This window comes from Trichomonas vaginalis, chromosome IV (genome assembly GCF_026262505.1).
Source record: "Trichomonas vaginalis G3 chromosome IV, whole genome shotgun sequence".
Lineage (NCBI taxonomy): Eukaryota > Parabasalia > Trichomonadida > Trichomonadidae > Trichomonas > Trichomonas vaginalis.
The window spans coordinates 10,025,793-10,046,172 of NC_067206.1; the positions used below are offsets into that span (position 1 = coordinate 10,025,793).

Below are 20,380 nucleotides of genomic sequence, written 5' to 3' on the forward strand. Positions count from 1 at the left end.
ATCATAAGAAATGATGAATTAAACATATGAATGCTATTCAAAAAATGGAAAACCTTCATGATGAACAAATTATTGATTTTGAAAAGACATGGCCATCAGAACTTCCACCAAGTCATCGAAAACTTAGCAAGACAACCCTCGATATGAGAACAAAAGAAAATAAATGTTTATCTGCCGAAATGTTTGACGAAGCTGAGCAGTGTAGAGATATTGCCGATTGGCTCGAGTTCAATGACTTAAACGAACAAAAACTCAGATACGAACTCGATTTTAATCGTGAATTGCTCGACTGAAACAGCACAAGAGAAAGAACTAAATTATATTAAGTTTAGATATGAAAATAAATATGCTGAACTTAAAGCAGAAGAAGAACGCGAGTTGCAAAGATGGAACTGATTGTTAGAAATCTCAGAAGAAAGATTAAACCTGAAGATGAAGCATTGCTTATACATGATAAAAAGTTTTCAATGGGATGTTCTGATTCATCAGAAACAAGATCCAAAAATAATATCTGCTTCAAAAATTGTTTATAAGAATATTAAGCCTTACTAAAATTGTTTGTATTCATAAATTTAATTTTTTTTTTTCTTCGATTTAACGTAACATTCTATAAGCGTTATTATCATATGCCATGAAACTCTTTTCCTAAGAATCCAGATTTTGTTTTAAATTCAATATTAATTTTAAAAATATTTAAAGTAGGCATCTTAAATAAGTTGGGTTTGCATATAATTCTCATGGAACCCATGTTAACATATTTTTGATCAGTCCTACCAAGAATGTGAGGTTCTAAACATCGAAACAAGCAGTCAAAAAAATTCAAAAATTCAAAAAAAAAAATATATTGAATACAATTGATGCATCACGGATTCAACAGAAATTAAAGATCTTCAAATATTAATTGAAGATATTCCAACAGATGATCCTTCTAATGATGCTAGTCGTCTTCTTGATTTCTTATCAAGGAATGGTGTTTTTTCAAGTTGCTTTTAATAAGCTCAAGCAATTAGACTTAGCTAATGTATCTACAGATAAACACATTGAACTTTTATCAGGATTCTTACTCAGTGCAAATAATATTACACAAGTTAACGAAATTCATGATATATTCATGAAATACCTAAGCGAAAAAGATTTATTCGTAAATATGATGGATAATTCAATCTATACAAATCAACTTTTGCAAGATTTTATGAATCATTCTGAAAACTCGATTTAATGCTAGAATGCAATAAAATTTGGAATCACTTAACCAACGTCAAAGATATATTCGTCAAATTGCTTTTCGTTTTGCTTCATTAAGACATGAAACGCAAAAATGCCTTAAAATTCTTTACTCTGTTTACCCAGCTCGTTCACATGATGATTTTCTCGAATTTTCTGCATATGCAACCTCAATTACATCACTTATTTCTCAAGATCAAAACTTTGTTCGTGAATTATTTGAATACGTCATGAATTTAGCAGCAATACTTTCTGGATTCATGCGTGATTGGCTTATAAACTTCGCATCATCCTTTGCACCGCTATTAAAACTCAAATCAGTTCATCCTGCGATTTTAGATTTTGTCAAATTACAAAAGATGCCACTTTCTACAATCCATCACTTCGAATCATCTACAGGAGGCTTATACAACAAAGAATTAAGCCTTTCGGAAGCTCCTTCCCTTTCCAGACCTTATTCATTGTACAAAGAGTGGTTTGTTGACATCAAAAACCTGAATGAGGCCAAATCCCCAGAAAGAGTTTACAATACAAATACTCCATTTCTGCCAAACCAATCCATATGACGCTCCAAAAATATTATCTCAGCTTCCTCCTGTTGTTTCTCTACCGTTTTAACACCTGATAGTTGACAAACAACCAGAAGCATTCCGTAATGCTGTAGAAAAGGCTTTTTCATCAGGAAATATCGATATTGCATTAAATGTTCTTGAAATTGTTGCTAGAGTTAATCCAAGACTCATCAAACCACACTTTTCTTCAATATCTAAGCTCGGATTCTCAAGATGCCATACATTAGTTTCATTATTAATAAGAGCAGATATTATTGAGTTCAAAAAACTCTTTATTCCAATTCATCAAGCCGAGGAAGAAAAGATAAGAGATATTATACGCGAAGGTATCCTCCAAATGCAAAAACGTCCTAAGACAAGAGAAATATCTCGTTTGTTTCTTCAAGTTTTCACTAATTTCTACTCTGGAGCATCCGGACAGATAAACTGGGCTGCTGTTGCCGATGCATATCCAGGAGATATGGACATCGCTCAGTGCATGCTCTTAACTCAGGAAGATCAAACCGAAAAAAGTGACACGAGGAACTTCACCGCTCCTCTTCTTCAGTGGCGACAGTCATTTCTTAATTTTATCAGGAGATGTCCATCAACAATGCGTCCCTTATCAGCAATACCATATCTCCTTGTTGCTTCTACACTACAGAGCATGATGAGCTGGAGATTCACAGTTTTTCATCGCTTTTACCACAATCACGCAGTAATGCTGAAGAAATCATTGAACAAATTGCTATATTCGAGTTAACAAGGTCAGTAATTAAAGGAAATCACTCACAACTGGATGCACTGGCGAAATTAAAAATAATGTTCGACTTCGATGACAAGAAAGTTACTTTATTCATCAGTATTTGCTCATTGTGCAGTCTGTATCGAGATTGGAGCTCACGATTCCTTAGATTCAATAGTTTCCGCAATGAATTCCACTTCTTCGGTCATTAAAAAAGCCGCAAGCAGAGCAATTACAATTTCTCAACACATTCCAGTTCGAACCAGCTAAACAATACGCTAAAAATGATGAAGATAACAATCTGACTGTCAAATTTTTGTCACTTTTGTCAACAATCGGTTCCACATCCAATTATGTTCCACAAGATTCAGACAGCAAGAAATACTTAGAAATGATCAAAACAATTAACGGTTTTGTCAATGACGATTTGACAAAAAATTGCCAACAAAAAATTTTTGCCGATGTAAACATGATTTGTGACAATTTCATGTTACTTAGTTTATCATCATATATTTTGCTTCCTTCCAGGCAAGTATCGAAGATCTCATCCGATAAAATCATTTCCATGCTTGTTTCAAATTCATCGGAACACAAACAGAGGGAATTCGCTCTCCTCGCGATCTCTCAGATGCCGACGGCTCCGGAGTTCGATTATTTCGCTCTTTTCGACAAATATCCGGAACTGTCAAAAAGTGTCATGTCCGTTGCAGTTAGAAACAACAATAATCTTCTGATAAACCACATACTCCAGAAATCAGACGATTATTCGACCATTTTTGCTGTCAAACCGCTCATCACTTACATAGACCAAGATTTAGTTTTGGAGTTCATTAAAAGAAATGCTCCAAAAAGTGACATACAAACATTATTGTTATCGTCCGATGTTTACTCAAATCCAAAACATATAATTGAAGTATGCGGCCAAATAAGGAAAAGTGACATAACCGATTATGTAAACACGACATATGGTGAACGATTAAAGAACAGTTTGATGCGGTTGAAGAACGAAGAAATCGAGCAATACATTTACTCTGATTTCGATGATTTCGCGTTGATCGTAAGTCATTTAATGAATCTCTCAATTTCAAACATTTGTTGGAAGATCGTTAGTTCTGAAAAAGTGACATTTAAATGTATTGTCAATTTTGCATTCAGTCGGAAGAAGCAGTTATTTACTATTATAGAAGGATTGTTTGCTATATTGAACAAAGCGACTGTTTCACAAGTTGGCAAATGCATTTGTTATTTGTCTGTTTTCTTGTTGGTGAGAGAGAACAATCACCCTTTCAGAGCAATTAAGGAGACTTTGGATTCAAACAGAGATATCTTTGATGAGAAATCAATTGTTCTCCTTCTCCCTGCTTTGATTGCAAATTGTTCAGATATAAGAATTGAACATACATCTGTTTTCCAGAGAATAACAACTGAAAAGTATACTAATGTAATTGACGAAATAATCAATGCAAGTAAATTAAGTAAATAAAGATTTTTATACACTTTAATTTATTAAAAACGATACAACACAATTTTTTTGACATTCTCTCAATTTTTTTGACATTCTCTCAATTTTTTTGACAGGAATATTTTTTTTGGGAAAAGGCTATTTTAAATCACTATCGTGTACCTTATATTAATGTTATTCTTTTTTAGCAATTACATTAAAGATATATTGATATTACGGGAGCATGTCAGAAAGTGGTGAGTGAACCCTTAATAAGTGTCATATATAATTGAGATACTATCCATCCGGCTGTGTTTCAAATACCTGACAAAGGACGTGAAGCAACATTGAAGACTAAGTCATACAGATGTAGGTATATCAGAAAATTAAAGTTGAATCAATGCTGCAAGTCAGGATTCTCTAAACTCTCGTAATAGCATTCCAATTCTGAGAATTCCAAAAATATTTCGCTTAAAAAGTGCTTTCTATCGTTCTCCCGCCCCTGAAATTTACTAAAAGATTTCATTTCGTTAGAAACCAATAATTTAGATTAAATTCAATTCATGAATTTCAAACTTGTTTTTAACTCAAAACTTTGATGAGCTTTCTAAAACTAATTCCCGCTTACACTTGGCGGATTGTTTCATGATAGTTCTTATAAGTTTTCTTTCTTTTGGTGTTAGATCGTATATGCTAGGCTATCCAAATGTTATAATTTTCGATGAAGTATATTTCGGTAATTTTTCTAATGCATATCTCACAGAACATTTTTACAGTGACATTCATCCACCATTTGGCAAGCTTTTAATGGCAGGAATTGCCTATTTAACTCAATATCCAGGAAATATCAACTGGGGATACAAAGATATACAAGGATATGATGATAATGAAACAAATTATATTAATCTTCGACTTACGCCTAGCGTATTTTCGTCATTCTGTTCATTTTAATTTATTGTTCAATGAGAAATTTAGGATTTTCGATTTCAACAGCAACAGCAGCTTCCTTCCTTACTCTTTTGATATAACATCTATTGTTGAAGGTAGGTTCATTCTATCTGATGGAATGCTTCATTTCTTCAGCTGTCTTCATATTTTCGCTTTATACATTGTTCTTAAGGAAAACAAGCTTTCTACGAACTCTATTCGCCGGAATTAACTTGGATTTGCATTTTCATGCAAGCTTACTGCTGGTGGTTTAATTCTTTTGGATGGATTATCACAATTCATTTGGCTCTTGAAGAAACGACGTCCAATTGCGAAGATTATTGCCAGAGCATCATTGCTATTAGTCCCATGCTTCTCAATTCACTTAATTTGCTGGATAATCCACTTTGATATCTTAAAATTCAAAGATAACACTGGTGGAGCATATTCGGAAGAAGGATTTTCGCAATATCTATACAATCCCGATATAATGAATATTACATACAAAGGCTGGAGACTTCAAAACGAAATCACTTAAAAACAATATTTGAAGACTTAGTAAGGACACACCATGCTAACATGAGAATTACAAACCCTCATCCGTGGTCATCCATGCCAATAAATTGGCCTTTTTTACTTGATAAATATGTTATGTTTTATTCAGACGTAGATTACAACTTCATTCGTTGTCATGGATACACCAATGACATACTGGTCCTCATCAGTATTTCTAATTCTCACTCCTTTGCTCTTATTTACCAGAAAACTCGATTGGAGAATTATTATTACATTTTTCGGTTGGGCTTTTTCATATTTACCATTTATTATGGTTCTCGTGCCATGTACCTATATCATTTACATTGTTCCGATGTTTTTCGCTTCAATGAATTTGGCAGCAGTTTCTGAATGCGTTTTGAAGAATTGGCCGAAGATTTCTCTTATATTTAACATTGTTATTTGTGTCCTTTCCGTTACATGCACGATGTACTTTGCTCCATGGGTTTATGGCTATCGGTGCATGGATTGTGATGAAAAACTCGGTTGGATAAGAAGATGGGAGTTCGGACACCTGATAAAGTTAATTTCTTTGGAATTGATTCAATCAATACAACTCTCATCACCGGATCTTTTGTATAAATGTTATTTTTATAGTTCTTTTAATCATAATCTTTTTATATTTATCATTTATTATATTAAGAATCTTAAGGCTTGATTTAATATAACAGGATATATTTAAATGAAATTTATTATTCAACAATATGCGACACATAGTCAGAATGGAGCAATATGCACTATATTATAGCATATGATGCCTTATTAATGAAATTTAATCTTTCACATTTTGGAGGAAGCTTATACAGATGAGGCGAATTGGCATAATATTTTGCAGATTCCAGATTCAAAAATTTAATGTTTTCAGAAGATCCCCTTACTATTTGATCAAATTTCTCGAAAAGTACTCATTGAGCATAAGATATAATAATCTATTTAGTAGTTTTAGTTATATATGTATATGAATTTTAACGAAATAAGAAGTACAGAAAAAAACATCAAAGAAATGAATGAAATTACATTAAAAGTCACTTTTTATACACCGCTTTGTATCGGCCAAAAATTGAATGTAAAAAATTTATCATTTAATTGAATATTAATAACCATAAGTCAGAGTATAACTTTTATTGAATCACATGTATTCAAATTTTCAAATAACGGTCATATCACATAAAATGGCCGAAAGTAAAGCTGCAGCAGCAAGCAACTACCTTCAGCAAACAAAGATTACTGATGGTCTTCAGGAAGATCTCACAAAGATCCTCAATGAGCGCCCAGAAGATCCATTTGGTGCCCTCTCCAAACTCTTAAAGAAGAGAGCTCTTCCACCAGTTATCGATCATGTCAAGGGTCGTGAAGTTTTAGACTCTCGTGGAAATCCAACAGTCGAAGTTGATGTTTACGCTAAATATCTCGGCGATGTTATCTTCGCAGGCCGCTCATCATCTCCATCTGGTGCCTCAACAGGTTCCGGCGAAGCTATGGAACTTCGTGATGGCGATAACCGCTACAACGGCAAGGGCACAAAGAAGGCTGTCGCTAATGTTGATACAGCTATTTCCGAAGCTTTAAGGGCAAGCCATTCGACTCCCTTCAGGAACTCGATAATGCTCTTATCGAAGCTGATGCACAGAGCTCAAGACAAAGCTCGGCGGAAACGCTACAACAGCTACATCTTTCGCTCTCGCTGAAGCTGCAGCCAATCTCGAGGAGAACAAGTCTCTTTTTACCTCGCAAGGCAATACTACGGAGGCCAGATCCCAGAAGGCAAGAAGTTCCACATGCCAGCTCCATTCTTCAATATCCTCAACGGTGGCAAGCAGCGCAGGTGGCAACCTCAAGCTCCAGGAGTTCATGATCAATCCTAACCCAGCCAAGTACCAATTCCCAGATCAGCTTCGTGTTGCCTGCAGTTTATCAGAAACTTGGCCAAATCCTTTCCAAGGTCGACATTTCATACAAGAACTTTGGTGATGAGGTGGCTACGCTCCAAAGCTCGAGTCTCCAGATGAAGCTCTTAATTACATCGAAACAGCCATCAAAGAAGCCGGCTACCAGCCAGTTGAAGATGTCAGAATCGCTCTCGATGCAGCCTCCTCCGAATTCTACAATACAAACCAGGAACATCCAAACATGTACGAAGTTGAAGTCGGAAACTTCAAGACAGGCGAAGAGATGATCCAGTACTGGAAGGATCTCGTCGAAAAGCACCCAGCCATCATCTCTATCGAAGATGGCCTCGATGAAAAGGACTACGAAACATGGGCTAAGCTCAATGAGGCTCTTGGTGACAAGATCCACCTCGTTGGTGATGACCTTTACACAACTAACCCGAAGACAATCGCTAAGGGTCTTGAAGGAAAGTGGTGCAACGCTCTCCTCCTCAAGGTCAACCAGATCGGTACAATTTCTGAGGGTATGCAGGCTGCTCGCCTCATCCTTGAGAAGGACCAGTGGGTTATGGTCTCTCACCGCTCCGGAGAAACAGCTAACTCCGTAATCGCTGATCTCGCTGTCGGTATCGGAGCTCAGGCCATCAAGACTGGCTCTTGCGCTCGTGGCGAACGTATCCAGAAGTACACAAGACTCCTCCAGATCTACGAATACCTTCAGGAACACAACCTCCTCGAGTAAAAACTTTTTTTTCGATTTTCTATATTAACCAGAATTGTATTACTAACAAATGTTATTATTTCAATCAAATGAAGATTAATAATTTTATATAAATTTTCAAAATATGTAATTTGATACTTGAAATATGAATATATTGGCCTATAAATGAGTTTTCAAGGATCATATGCTCTTAAACATATTGGAAATATTAGATTCTCTACGAAAATAACTCTTACGCATTTTTTCTTAGAATACACTGTTATAATATTTAAGTTTACAAGCAATCCATGGAAATTTAATAGTAATAATCAGTTGAAAACATTATAATTCTTACTCATTCTCAAAAGAAATCAGAGTATGATGGCTTTATTTACCATAAAACATTCATATCCATCACCAGTATTCTATTTACTTTATCTGTTTAAGGCAATGTTCTATATATATATTTTGATTTAAAAATGATTAGTAAATTATCAATACAATACAAAAACATTTTAAATAACAAACATAAATTAGCAGCAGCAATAAAGGCCGCAATATTTTGCACAGCATCCATCGTCTTCTTCGTCTCCTTGTCTTCCATCGATGATCTGCTTTGCCATCTTCTTTCCAGACCTTGCACTAATTCTGCAAAGGAATATATTCGCAATGATACCAATGATTGCAATAATAAGGAACAAAATAAGTAATCCCAAACCAAGTTTTGGCCATGTGATACAAGGCGTTCTTGATGGATATGGAGTAAATGATGGAGAAGGAGCAGTTCTCTCTGGTGTATAAGCTGGTGTTGCCGGAAATGTTGGAGTAATCTCTGGAGTTGGTGCAAATGTGGCTGTAACAGTTGGCCAAAACGTTGCAGTAATAGTTGGCCAAAATGTCGCGGTTCTCGTCGGCCAAAACGTAGCAGAAATAGTAGGAGGCTTCGAGGCAGTTGGGGAAACTGTATATTGTGGAGTAACTCCTGGTGTAAGAGATAATGTGGCAGCGAAAGTTGCAGTAACTGTAGGATGAAAGGTGGCAGAGATGGTTGGAGACAGTGTAGGGAATAAGGAACGAGATGCTGTTGGAGTAAACGTAGCTGTAGCTGGTCGCCAGGCTGTTCCTCCTTTAATATAAAATATATTTCTGTAAAGTCCGATTAATGAAATTAACCTTCTCTCCGGTATCAATGGAGTCAACTGTAAATGCATCGGTTTCATTTCCAGCTTCAAAACGGCAGAATTCAACGTTAATTTTCATTAAACCTTCACGGACAAGGGTTGAATAAATGCGACTGTAAAAAACATAATCATCTATGCCTGTACATTTGTAAAAAAGCGATGAAACAAAATAATTTGGTTCAAGATTCTTCTGACCATTTTCGCCAAGGTCAGAATGATAAAATTGCAGGACCTACATTGGCCGTACACTCTATATAATCTGTTCTAAAGGTATCTAGCTGACCTCCTATCAAGTATATTGCTCCGCCCATGTATTGAGCAGTGCAGCTCTGATAAAGGCAGGAATTGGATCGTAAAAATGTACCAGTAGAAACGTACACTCCTCCATTTTCATCTGTGGAGCAGTAAATAAACGTGCATGACCAAAGTTGAAGTTTTTTATCTGTTTTAATCGCACTTCCGATACAATTTGTAAAATCAACTGTTTTAATCCATGTATTATTAGTATTAAATGTTGTTGTAGTCATTAAAGGTATGCAGAAAATAGACAACGTATTCTGATGGAATCGAGCTAAATTTTAGTGGAGACTTTAAAAATTTGGAAAATTTAGAGTTTAATTGTTTCACTACCTAAATTAGTCTTATATAAGAAATTTTGAAGCGAATCTTGAGACTTTTACGTTATTTAGTGCTAAATTCGTGAAATTTGAATATTTTTGTTGAGTAATAAGGGAGATTTACTCAAATGTTGGTTTATTGTCAATGATCTGATGACGAGTTCCCTTGATTTCGCCAGAGCGAAAAAAAGGGGAATCATCAGGAGATTTTTGATTTTATAAAATTTTTTTGACCCGTTTATAAAAAACATGAAAATCGCATTTTTATTTAAATTCATGATTGATAAACTTCTGAAAGGAAAACTATTACTAAAACAACCAAAATAATAAAGAATTTCATTAAAAAATCGAATTCAAAATCGCCAATTAATAAATAAAATAGGAAATTTTACTTACCAATTCATATTTTAGACAAAGTTTAAACAAATTGCGAAATGGCCAAAGAAGTAATACATACATTTAATTTAAATATCATCACAAATGCAACGCGAATGATAGAAAATTTCAAATTTCTCTTGTTTCATTGTGTAAACTTGATAAGATTATACCATAGGATAATTTTATGAAATATATTAAAGATAATAAAATTTGCACCATTATTAACTCTTATCAAGACAGCAAATATATTTCATAAAGTAAAAACAGATAAAGGTTAAAAGAAGTTATTTTTTTTAATTAAATAAATAAAAATTAACAATATATAATAAAAGTTAAGCAGCGAATGATTCGAACGAGTCTTCCTCATCCTGCTGTTCCTCAGAGAAGTTGAGTTCCTCACTCATACCGACCTTGCAGAAAATGAGTGAAATGAGGATTCCGAAGACAACAACGAAGAAGAGGATGAAGAAAGCGAATGTTACCCAAGCAGCTATTTTCTCTGCCTTTGTTAGTTCGGCTTCAGCTACAGATGTTGGGATTTTGATGTAATCGAGGTTGCAACTCGAAGTATTAGTGAAATTCTGGTAGACAAGGATGGAATCATTTGTAGAGATATTTGGATAGTGTTAGTCATGCATGATCTGCGAATTGCCATGGAAGAATAGTTAGATAAAGAAAGTGGAATTGAAGCATTAACAAAAGCAACGGCAAATATTGATGCATGGCTTGCATTAGTGTATGTAATTAAGGCATCGGTCTTTGCTGCTGCATTAAATTCAACAGATTCGAAACTTGAAGCAATTGAATCTGCAATTTTGATGTAAGGTATACCTTTATAGCGAATCTTCCACGCGAGTTCCTTTGTCATCTTTTCCTCATCTTCAGGTTTTTAAGATACTTGCCAAACTGGGCAGGAAAAATTTCTATCGAACTTACTCCAAGCAAAAATAACTTAGTCATTGCACCAACACAAGACCCATTCAGCATTACTATAGCTGGAACTGGTGGAGCCAAGTTCTGTGACTTTTGCAAAGACAAAGTTGACTTAGACTTTGGTTTCTCAAACTTCAACAATGAAGTAAACTATTATTTCAATGCTGCTGGAACTGCTTGGGACCCAGTTAAGTTTACATGCGAAAAGTTTGAATGCAAGAGAATAGAAAGCAGACTTGCAGTCTATATGTTGGACCCAGATATTTCAAATGCTTTAGCTGCCAAATATATTGGCAGTTCCACTTATGTTCCCTATACACCAAATATCTGTCAAAGACTTTGCAGGTGAAGTTGGAAAAGTGCTGACCCAGGTGCAAGAACAGATATTGCTTTAACAACTGCGATGAAACATGCAGATACTATGTTTGTACTGTTCAGACGAACTATAAATGACTATTCTTGTTTTCTACAACCCCGGTATTAAATATCATATAAACATAGATGGCAAATATTATCCAAGAGAAGAATATTCCACAGTTGAAGATATGAGGTCATACAACTTGACATTAGATGCTATGAACTTTAACAACAACTTCACAACAACCATTAACCCTGAAATGCAAAGTTCTATTATGCCATATGTGAAAGTATGGACCCATACAGGAGCTCAAAAAACTCAATATACAAATGGAGACCGTTCAAACTTTTGGCTTGGCATTCCATTTGCTGACTCAGAAGACTTTATGGGTGGTATTTCAACTGTTGGTACTGTACAAATACAATATACTGGTGACAGAGACGGTCCAGATGAATTGAAAGCAAAGAAGTTTACAAAACCAATAGCACTTTTCACGGAAGATGCTCTTTTGAAGATTCGTTCGATGAAACCTGCTGGGGCTCCTCAGATTGGCATAACGACAGCTTCCATTGAGCAGATTTTGGCAGCAGGTCAGTAAGTTGTTCTTGAACTGACTTCTCTCCATCGTAAATAGTTATGACACCAGTTTTGACATAAAATTGTATTATAAACTTACCTTTAGAAATATCTGTAAGTTTTGTTGTTATATTTTTGTCAACGTCAAGAACTTTCACCATTTCAGTTATACCAACTTTCTTTGCTTTATGAAAATATTTTGGTTCAGCAAAGACTGCTATTCTATAACATTTACCATTGTTTGTATAAAGAACTATTCTGTCAATGTATTTGTATTGTTTGTGTGTGTAAACTTTGTTCTGCTTCAATTCGAAGAGATACTCGAATACGTCCATCTTTTTATTCTAAGTAAAATGTCATTTCCGAAAAATAGAAGCGTAAGTGTTTCAAAAGGTTTAATGGCGGTGGCAGATGTGAAGTTAAATTCACCAACTCAAACAAACAGTCAAAGTGTTGTTGTCAATGTCAAAGAAAGAGATGTTGAAGTGGGGAAACCATACGAAGACGAAAATGGTATAACAATAGTTCCTGTAAAAGAACCAACATACCCTGAAGTTAGCAGAGACTTAAGTTCTGTTGCAGATATTCGAAACGACTACCAACAACTTAAAGACAAACTTAAAACTCAGGAGAAGATTTGTCAAGCTTTAAGTATAATGTTAAACTTGGTCGAACACAACCCTGTAAAAGTGAACTCATATGTCATTGCACCTCATGAAGTTTTGAAAGAACTATTGAAACTTTTGACAGAGGCAGACGATATAAACATCAAAGAAATAGAACCCGACATTAGTTGCTGTGGTGTTTCATATAATGCATTGACAAGATATACGTTATGAAAGGAGGTGAAACGTTGAATTTAAAATATAGTTTCCCAGACGTCATAAAAATATTTGACGACCACAACATTTCATTAAAATTTAGTTGCTAAGTAAATGGCAGAAGACATAGTGGTTTATACTATTACGACTAAAAACCCTGAGTCATATAATTCTATAACAACAAACTTACAAAGTCCTCAAGGACGATATTGTAAACTGACCTTAAACACGATGACGACTAAAGCCTGTTTTGCTCTTTTGACACCAGAAGATTTTATTGTTGTGAATGGTAAAAAATACTCCTTTGAAGATACTTACTCAGATATACCACCAACAGGTTTTGTTGACTTATTTAATACTTTAAGGACGGATGTAACATGTGCTGCAACTAGAGCAGGTTTCATTATGTTTGGATGTCCGACTGAGTTTACTATAAACGATATGAGCTATAATACAAAACTTATATCTGGTTTTTACTACAACAGTTTCCTATAACAGGAAAGGGTGTCATACAAGGAATGTCTATTCCATTGACATTAAGCACACCAATCTTATATATTGTTTCAAACTTAGGTTCAAAGTGTTATTCGAATGTCGACAGAAACTACTATGACCAAAAGATACTCATGCGTATAAACAACACTTTCTCTGCTGGTTTGCCTATTGTTCATTCGAATGCAGAGTTTTCAGCTTTAGTAAACTCAAACACTTTAGCAAACATAAACTTAACCTTAGTTGACGCAAACTTTGTTCCTGTAAAAACTTTTATGTCCTATGTATTTGTCAATGACGGCAGAAAGTTTCGAATTGGAAGATGCAACTGGTGAAAGTATTGTATTACAAGAACAACTTCAACAACAAATAGCTCAAGAACAACAAATGGAACAAATGCAACAACAAAGTCAAGAATAAAAAAAATATTTTTTTTATTTTTATAAAAATGTACAGAATAGATGTTTCAGATTTTTATGACTTCCAAGCCTTCAGAAATATGTGTCCATTTAGAGACTATAACAAAGCAGTCGAGAATTTGAAACGTTTAGTCATTTATGTTGACTCTGCCCCAGAATGTTATGTTATGAAAGAATGGGATGTTGTCTTTAACAAACCTAAAGCAACAATAGTGTCTGAACAAGAATGTAGACAGAAACTTAAGAAAATAAAAGTCGTACAAGTTGGCATGAAGATGTTAGATGCTTGGGATATCTTATTGTCAAAGTTAGAAGATTTTTCAGTTCGAGGTATAAAGTTTTATACACCTTCTCCAAACTTCTATTCTATCTTCACTGGATATAAATACGAACAAGTAGAATGGAAACACAGTATTATAGAAGCTTGGTTAGACCATGTCAAAGAAATTATATGCAATGGAAACGAAAGAGTCTATGAGTATATCTTATGTTGGTTTGCAAATATCTTACAACATCCAAGTGCTAAAAATGAAACTGCTCTCATTATAATTGGAAAACAAGGAACTGGTAAGAACACATTCTTTACAGATATCTTATGCAAACTATTAGAAGGTTATTCGAACCCTAATATGACAAACTTAGAAAACATCTGCGGTAAATTTAACTCTTCAATTGAGAATATGAAACTTATAGTTTGCAATGAACTTCAAAGTATAGATACAACAAAAATTTTGAACTCAGATGCTTTGAAGAGTCTTATAACAGACAAAGTTGGAGTTGTTGAAAGAAAATATAAAGACCAAAGAGTTTGTGAAAATGTTGCAAACTTCATTATGGTTTCAAACAATGCTGTTCCGATGAAGTTAGAAAGTTCTGACAGAAGATATGTAGTTGTCAGAACGTCAGATTCTCATATGCAAGATACAGAATATTTTGACGACTTAGCAGAAACTTTGACACCTAACTTTTACAACCACTTGTTCTCATATTTCATGACATTAGATATTTCTAAGTTCAATCCAAGACAAATTCCACATACCGAAGAAAGACAAACATTGTTAGAAGCAAACAAGAGTGTATATGAACTGTTTATAGATGAAACTGACTTTGAGTGTTTAGATGAAAGGTCATTGTACGATTCGTATAAACAATATTGTCAAGAATATGGTTATATGGCAGCTTCTAAACGAACATTCTTGGCAAATGTCAAAAGTCTTTTAGATGTTCAGAACGGCGTATATACAAAGAAAAATTTTTCTGAGTAAATTTTAAAAAAATATTTTTTTATCCGATAGAAAAGATGGCAAAATTCATCTCAGTAAATAAGTACATGACAGAAGTCAAAGATAAGTTAGCTCCATTCGCATATTTGAATGTTTACTTCTACAATTTTGAAAAGTCTACATTTGACAAAATTTGGAACATTGCACCAGTTAAGTTTGCTGTTGTTAGAAAAAGTGGTGCGAAATTTGAAGACTTATACATTGACGGTATGTTGACAGTCAAAGAAAATTTTGACAGAAAGTTCTCAAAACTCGAAGAAGGTAAAGCATACAAACTTGTTATACCTTATGAACCAAAGAAAGCAGACGACTATGAATATTATGAGTCTAAGATAGTTGAAGTTCAAGGTAAATTGGGTAAAAAGATTTTAGAGTCTAAGCCAGTGTTTGCCCCTAAAGAGGAAGAGAACATTGACATTGACCCAGAAATGTTCTAAAAATAAAATTTTATTTTTACATGTCAAATTTCTTTTTCTCTGGAACTGGTTCAGGTTCTTTCTTCTCTTCTACTTTCTTTTCTTTCTTTTCTTTCTTTTCTCTCTTCTTCTTCTTTTCTGGTGGAGTTATGTCAAATTTCTCAGAACCATATTTATGTAAAAGTTCTTTGTCCTTTAATAGCTCTTCTATTCTGTTTTCTATTTCATTTTCAAGAACAGCGCATGTGTCTTCTTTGCATTCTAAGAACTTTTGTTGGACTTCATCTTTCCAATCGGCGTCATCTCTGTCAACAAGTCTGTCATTGACAAACTTAAAGACTTCTCTGCCTAATGTTTTATGGTTCTTGTCATATTCCCAGAAACAGAACTTTAGAACAAATTCACCTTTCTTGTTTACACTATGTAAGATTTTATGGTCGACAGATGTTTTAGAGTCGAAAAGCTTGTCTCGAATATAGATAGCGAAATCACTAGACATTTTCTAAAAGATAAAAATTTTAATTTTTCTAAAAATATGTTAGAAAAAAAGTTTGCTGACATTGACAAAAAATTTGAGAATGTTTTAAACAAGAACAAGAGGAAGTTAGAAAATGCTCAGATAAAGCCTATACATGACAAGTTCTTATTTGCTCAGAATGGTATAACAGGTCTAATCGCACCACCTGGGTCGGGTAAGACTTTCACTTATCTTAAAATGGCTGCACAACAACAAGAACTAGATGAGAAGAACCCATTCTATGAGTTAGTTGTTATTTGTTCGACTTCTGGTCAATTTGACCAAACCGTCAATTCGTTCAAAGATATTATAAAGAAGTCTAAGTTAGTATGTATAAAGGATACTGAGTTGTTAGATTGGATAAAGAAGTACCAAAGAAGAGTTTTGAAGTATAATGCTATAAATGAGTATATAAATTCGAAGTTTAAAGACCCAAATGAGGAAATGCAGAGAATATTAGAGAAGAAACACTTCAGAAACAAACAGAAAGAGATAGAATACATTTCGAAGAAATTGCAATCTTACGATTGGAAAACGTACCCTCATAGATGTCTTCTTATCTTAGATGATTTCGCCTCTCATCCTTTGTTAAAGAACAGAGAACAAGACATGTGTCGAATTCTTAAGAAGCTCAGACACTTTAACATTTCAGTTGTCATTTGTGTACAGACAGCAAAGAGTTTAAGTAAGGATGTTAAAAGAATACTTACTGACATTATACTTTTCCCCGGATTGTCCGAAGACGATTTCATGGAACTTATGAAAGAGTCCATGGCAGGTAAGTTTGACAGACATGAACTATGGGAGAAGTACAAAGTCATACAAGACCCTCATACTTCTTTCAGAATTCATATCTACGCAAACAAAGTTCAAATTGTAAAAAGTCAAGCTTGAAAAATCTAAGTGTTTAGTCTTAGTCTGTTGTGGTGCTGGGGCTGTCGGTTCTTCTGGCTTTGGAATGGACTCGGTTGGTGGTACGTCGGACATTCGTTTGTGTCCTGTCGGAAGGAAGAACTTTTTCTGTTGGAAGGAAGAACTTTTCCTGTTGGAAGGAAAATTTTTTCCTGTCTGATGGAAAAATTTTTCCTGTCGGATGGAAAATTTTTTCCTGAAGTTCGACCAAAAAGTTCTCAATTTTCGAAAATTTGAATGGTTTACGGACGGACAACTGGAAAATTTTTTCTTGTAGGAAGGAAAATTTTTTCTTGTCGGATGGAAAAACTTTTTCTGTCGGAAGGAAGAACTTGGAATGTCGGAAGGAAGAACTTGGAATGCCAGAAGGATTTGACAAGCCAATTTACCATCTAGAGCTACCTGAGCCATCTGAAGTCAAGCGTAAAAATAAATGGTTCATTTACTCTGCTTGTTTGAAGTTGTCAAAATACTCTGTTATTTTTTCTTTCAGTAGCGGCAAATCTTCTTTGAATGTAAGTATTGTACAACCTTTAATATCATAGTGTGTTTGAGGTAACGTATCTTGAACTATTTGTTTCACATCTTCATTCGGTGTCATTGAAATCGGTAAGTTTTCGCGATAGAACCAATTTCTGTCAGATTTGTAAATCTTAGCAAGGTCGTAAAAGCTTTTGTTGTTTCTTCTGACTAAATGCAACATAACCATATCTCTGTCTTCTTCATTCTCCAACTCTTCAGTATAAATCATATACTTATAGTTCTTTTCCTTTCCTTTTGGTACCGAACGTGGTATTCTTTTCTGAATGCTTTTGTCTTTTGCTTCAAGCTTGTTTTCCATCTCTTCACGTTCTTGTCTATGAATTTCATCTAACATCATGAAAATATAACAAGCGTAACGAGGTGAAGCCCACATTGCAACAGCATTTACAAGAAGTCTATGTACATAATATCCTCTCAAACCAGGAGCCAAATTTTTACGATTTTCGTACGGAATCTCGACTCGCGGTTTTCCTCGGGTCGCAAACATATGAGGAAATTCTTCTAAAAGTTCTTTTGTCTGTTGGTTTTCAAACCAATGACGTGCTTGCTTTGTAGAACGAAGAGCATTCAAAATACTTTGCATTTGGTACATATCGTCTTTGACTGAACGAATGAGACGGAGTTGTTTGTTATATTGTATGTACTCGTATTCTTCATTTATAGCTTCATGGACTATAACTGTTGTTGTGTTCTCTGTTGTTGACATATCTGTCTTTACATACAAAATAAAAAAATAAATAAAAATAAAACTAACTTTATTTTTTCTGACTTTCACAAAAGACCAAAAATAAACGCTTTACATGTATTTTTCAGCAACTTCGTCAAATAATTTTATAGCTTTATCTATCTCATCTACTTCAAACGTTTCTTTACCTTTTATGGGAGCACCATATATTTTCTCAAACTTTTCAAGTAGTTCTGTTTCTGCAGCTCTCATATCATTAGCAAACACAACCTTAACTCTATTGACTGTACTGTCATATCTTTGAGTTATATTATATGTTCTTCCTATCTTATATCTCTTTGTATTGAAGTCCTTCGGTTTCTGAACGATGTAAAGTAAGCCTTCACTGCAACGTTCTGAGTCGAATAAACCATATGTTATGAAGTTATATCCAACAACTGGGTCTAACCATAACAAAACTATTGGTATAAGACTTTTGTCGATGAGATATGCTGTAGTTCCATAGAATCTTACCGATATCATAAGCTCAGGATTTCTTGTCAAAATTTTCTGAGTAGAAGCATTTCTAACCCAGTCGTGTGTTTTCTTTCCAGATAGTGTTAAAATGTCTGACAAAGAATATTTTTTGTATTTCTTTGAGTATCTTACGTTTAAATCACCAATTCTAACCACTTTGGTCTCATTGTCTATCTTTTTAACTGTTTCAAACTCAGTGTTTGTCATTTCTATTCTTACATACAAAATAAAAAAATATTTTACAAAAAACTAACTTTATTTTTTCTGTCTTAAGGAAATTCATGATTTTCATAGAGTTTTAGGCGACCAGGATTTCTTACCTACTCGCTGTTCTTCATGATTTTCATAGAGTTTTATGCAAGACCGAAGGAAGTCGGTCTAGAGAAATTTCACTGTTTTCGTACGGAATCTCTTCTCTCGGTTTTTCCGAGGTAAGCAAACATATGCCATTTTACTCAGATTTTTGTGCTGAATTCAATAAAAATAATGTTTATGTTAGAATGTTAGATCTAACATGTTTTCTAACATGTTTTCTAACATGGTCTAAAACACACAAAACTCATGAAATTTCATACGGAATTCAATAAAAATAATGTTTATGTTAGAATGTTAGATCTAACATGTTTTCTAACATGTTTTCTAACATGTTTTCTAACATGGTCTAAAACACACAAAACTCATGAAATTTCATACGGAATTCAGCAAAAATAATGTTTATGTTAGAATGTTAGATCTAACATGTTTTCTAACATGTTTTCTAACATAACTATTTACAAGCGTTTTACATGGTATATGTTGCGATGGTTCATGACTCTAAACAATTTTGTAGCTTCTATTTCTTCTGTCAGTACATCGAATGTTTTAACGATACCGAAAGTTTCTTTATACTTCTTCTTGACATCAGATAGAAGGAAATCGTCAGCAGTTGGATAGTTTTTGTTCAGAAATTCTAACATGTTCATTTTATCTTCTGCTGGTTTTTCTGCTTCTTTCTTTAAATCTGCATAGTCGTTTCGCATACGTTCTATCTCTTTGACGGAGTAGTTATATTTCCTCATTGCTGCCTTACATTTAGAACATTGCGGGTTCATTTTTGCGTTATATTCTGAAACCTTACCTGCTAAAACAACTAAGGCGTCAATGGTTTTCTTCATCTCGAACATAGCGGGTTTTATTTGTTCGTTCCATACCTTACCCCTACTATCTTTATCTCTTATCTGCCATACACATTTTGCAACTAACGAAACAAAGTTGTCGTAGGTCTTAAACTCCCCCGATTTATATATGTCAGAAACATTCTTATATACCATGTCGCAATCTTTGTCCATAACCTTATGGTTGCAATGAAATCCTAGAAACTCATAGTTTACCTTTCGTATGAACTTCTTTATTTCTACTGAGTCAGTTGCTTTGACTTCTATTTCGTCAAATTCGGGAATGGTTAGTTTTTGTTGTTGGATTTCAGGCAATTTGGGTAAATGGTCAATAATGTCCTGCATTTCATAAAGATACTGTTCATTTGTTTCATCTTTCGCACTACAGTCTAAATTATTTGTTAAAAGTTCTTGCTTTATCTTCTGGATTTTTGTTTCGAAAGTATATGAAGAAGGAATGAAGCTTTTCATCTCTACTAACATTGAAGTTGGGTTCATGACTAAAGAGTTTGGTGCTGTTGTTGCTAACATGTTCTTACAATAAAAA

At 34.3% G+C, this 20,380-nt stretch overlaps 10 protein-coding genes across 10 annotated transcripts, besides 3 other annotated features; 4 read left to right on the forward strand and 6 right to left on the reverse strand.

Annotated features, from left to right (window-relative positions):
- Positions 1-20: 20 nt before the first annotated feature.
- On the forward strand, positions 21-507 carry TVAGG3_0062280 (uncharacterized protein; the record flags this gene model as incomplete). Its single annotated transcript, XM_051221431.1, has 1 exon — positions 45-293. One exon carries the CDS (start codon positions 45-47, stop codon positions 291-293), a length of 249 nt encoding a protein of 82 aa, XP_051106417.1.
- Positions 508-4,201: 3,694 nt separating this feature from the next.
- Positions 4,202-4,234: a mobile genetic element.
- Positions 4,202-4,234: a terminal%2Cinverted (terminal inverted repeat of tvBac_53III transposon ID:TVAGG3_0062290).
- Positions 4,235-6,609: 2,375 nt separating this feature from the next.
- Positions 6,610-7,131, forward strand: TVAGG3_0062300 (phosphopyruvate hydratase protein; the record flags this gene model as incomplete). Its single annotated transcript, XM_051221432.1, has 1 exon — positions 6,616-7,131. The coding sequence occupies one exon, from the start codon at positions 6,616-6,618 to the stop codon at positions 7,129-7,131; it is 516 nt and encodes a 171-aa protein (XP_051106418.1).
- A 1,353-nt stretch (positions 7,132-8,484) lies between these two features.
- Positions 8,485-9,704, reverse strand: TVAGG3_0062310 (uncharacterized protein; the record flags this gene model as incomplete). The annotated part of the gene is made up of 1 exon (XM_001320720.2): positions 8,566-9,252. One exon carries the CDS (start codon positions 9,250-9,252, stop codon positions 8,566-8,568), a length of 687 nt encoding a protein of 228 aa, XP_001320755.2.
- A 1,357-nt stretch (positions 9,705-11,061) lies between these two features.
- Positions 11,062-20,380: part of a mobile genetic element that runs on past the window's edge.
- On the reverse strand, positions 11,991-12,410 carry TVAGG3_0062330 (uncharacterized protein; the record flags this gene model as incomplete). Its single annotated transcript, XM_051221433.1, has 1 exon — positions 11,991-12,410. One exon carries the CDS (start codon positions 12,408-12,410, stop codon positions 11,991-11,993), a length of 420 nt encoding a protein of 139 aa, XP_051106419.1.
- Positions 14,722-15,072, forward strand: TVAGG3_0062340 (Poxvirus D5 protein-like family; the record flags this gene model as incomplete). Its single annotated transcript, XM_051221434.1, has 1 exon — positions 14,722-15,072. The coding sequence occupies one exon, from the start codon at positions 14,722-14,724 to the stop codon at positions 15,070-15,072; it is 351 nt and encodes a 116-aa protein (XP_051106420.1).
- Positions 15,108-15,527, forward strand: TVAGG3_0062350 (protein of unknown function, DUF4108 family; the record flags this gene model as incomplete). Its single annotated transcript, XM_051221435.1, has 1 exon — positions 15,108-15,527. The coding sequence occupies one exon, from the start codon at positions 15,108-15,110 to the stop codon at positions 15,525-15,527; it is 420 nt and encodes a 139-aa protein (XP_051106421.1).
- On the reverse strand, positions 15,544-15,870 carry TVAGG3_0062360 (uncharacterized protein; the record flags this gene model as incomplete). The annotated part of the gene is made up of 1 exon (XM_051221436.1): positions 15,544-15,870. A coding segment is annotated over one exon (327 nt), but the record flags the coding sequence as incomplete, so codon positions are not given.
- On the reverse strand, positions 17,378-17,812 carry TVAGG3_0062370 (uncharacterized protein; the record flags this gene model as incomplete). The annotated part of the gene is made up of 1 exon (XM_051221437.1): positions 17,378-17,812. One exon carries the CDS (start codon positions 17,810-17,812, stop codon positions 17,378-17,380), a length of 435 nt encoding a protein of 144 aa, XP_051106423.1.
- Positions 18,275-18,886, reverse strand: TVAGG3_0062380 (organellar and viral DNA polymerase type B; the record flags this gene model as incomplete). The annotated part of the gene is made up of 1 exon (XM_051221438.1): positions 18,275-18,886. The coding sequence occupies one exon, from the start codon at positions 18,884-18,886 to the stop codon at positions 18,275-18,277; it is 612 nt and encodes a 203-aa protein (XP_051106424.1).
- On the reverse strand, positions 19,450-20,364 carry TVAGG3_0062390 (organellar and viral DNA polymerase type B; the record flags this gene model as incomplete). The annotated part of the gene is made up of 1 exon (XM_051221439.1): positions 19,450-20,364. One exon carries the CDS (start codon positions 20,362-20,364, stop codon positions 19,450-19,452), a length of 915 nt encoding a protein of 304 aa, XP_051106425.1.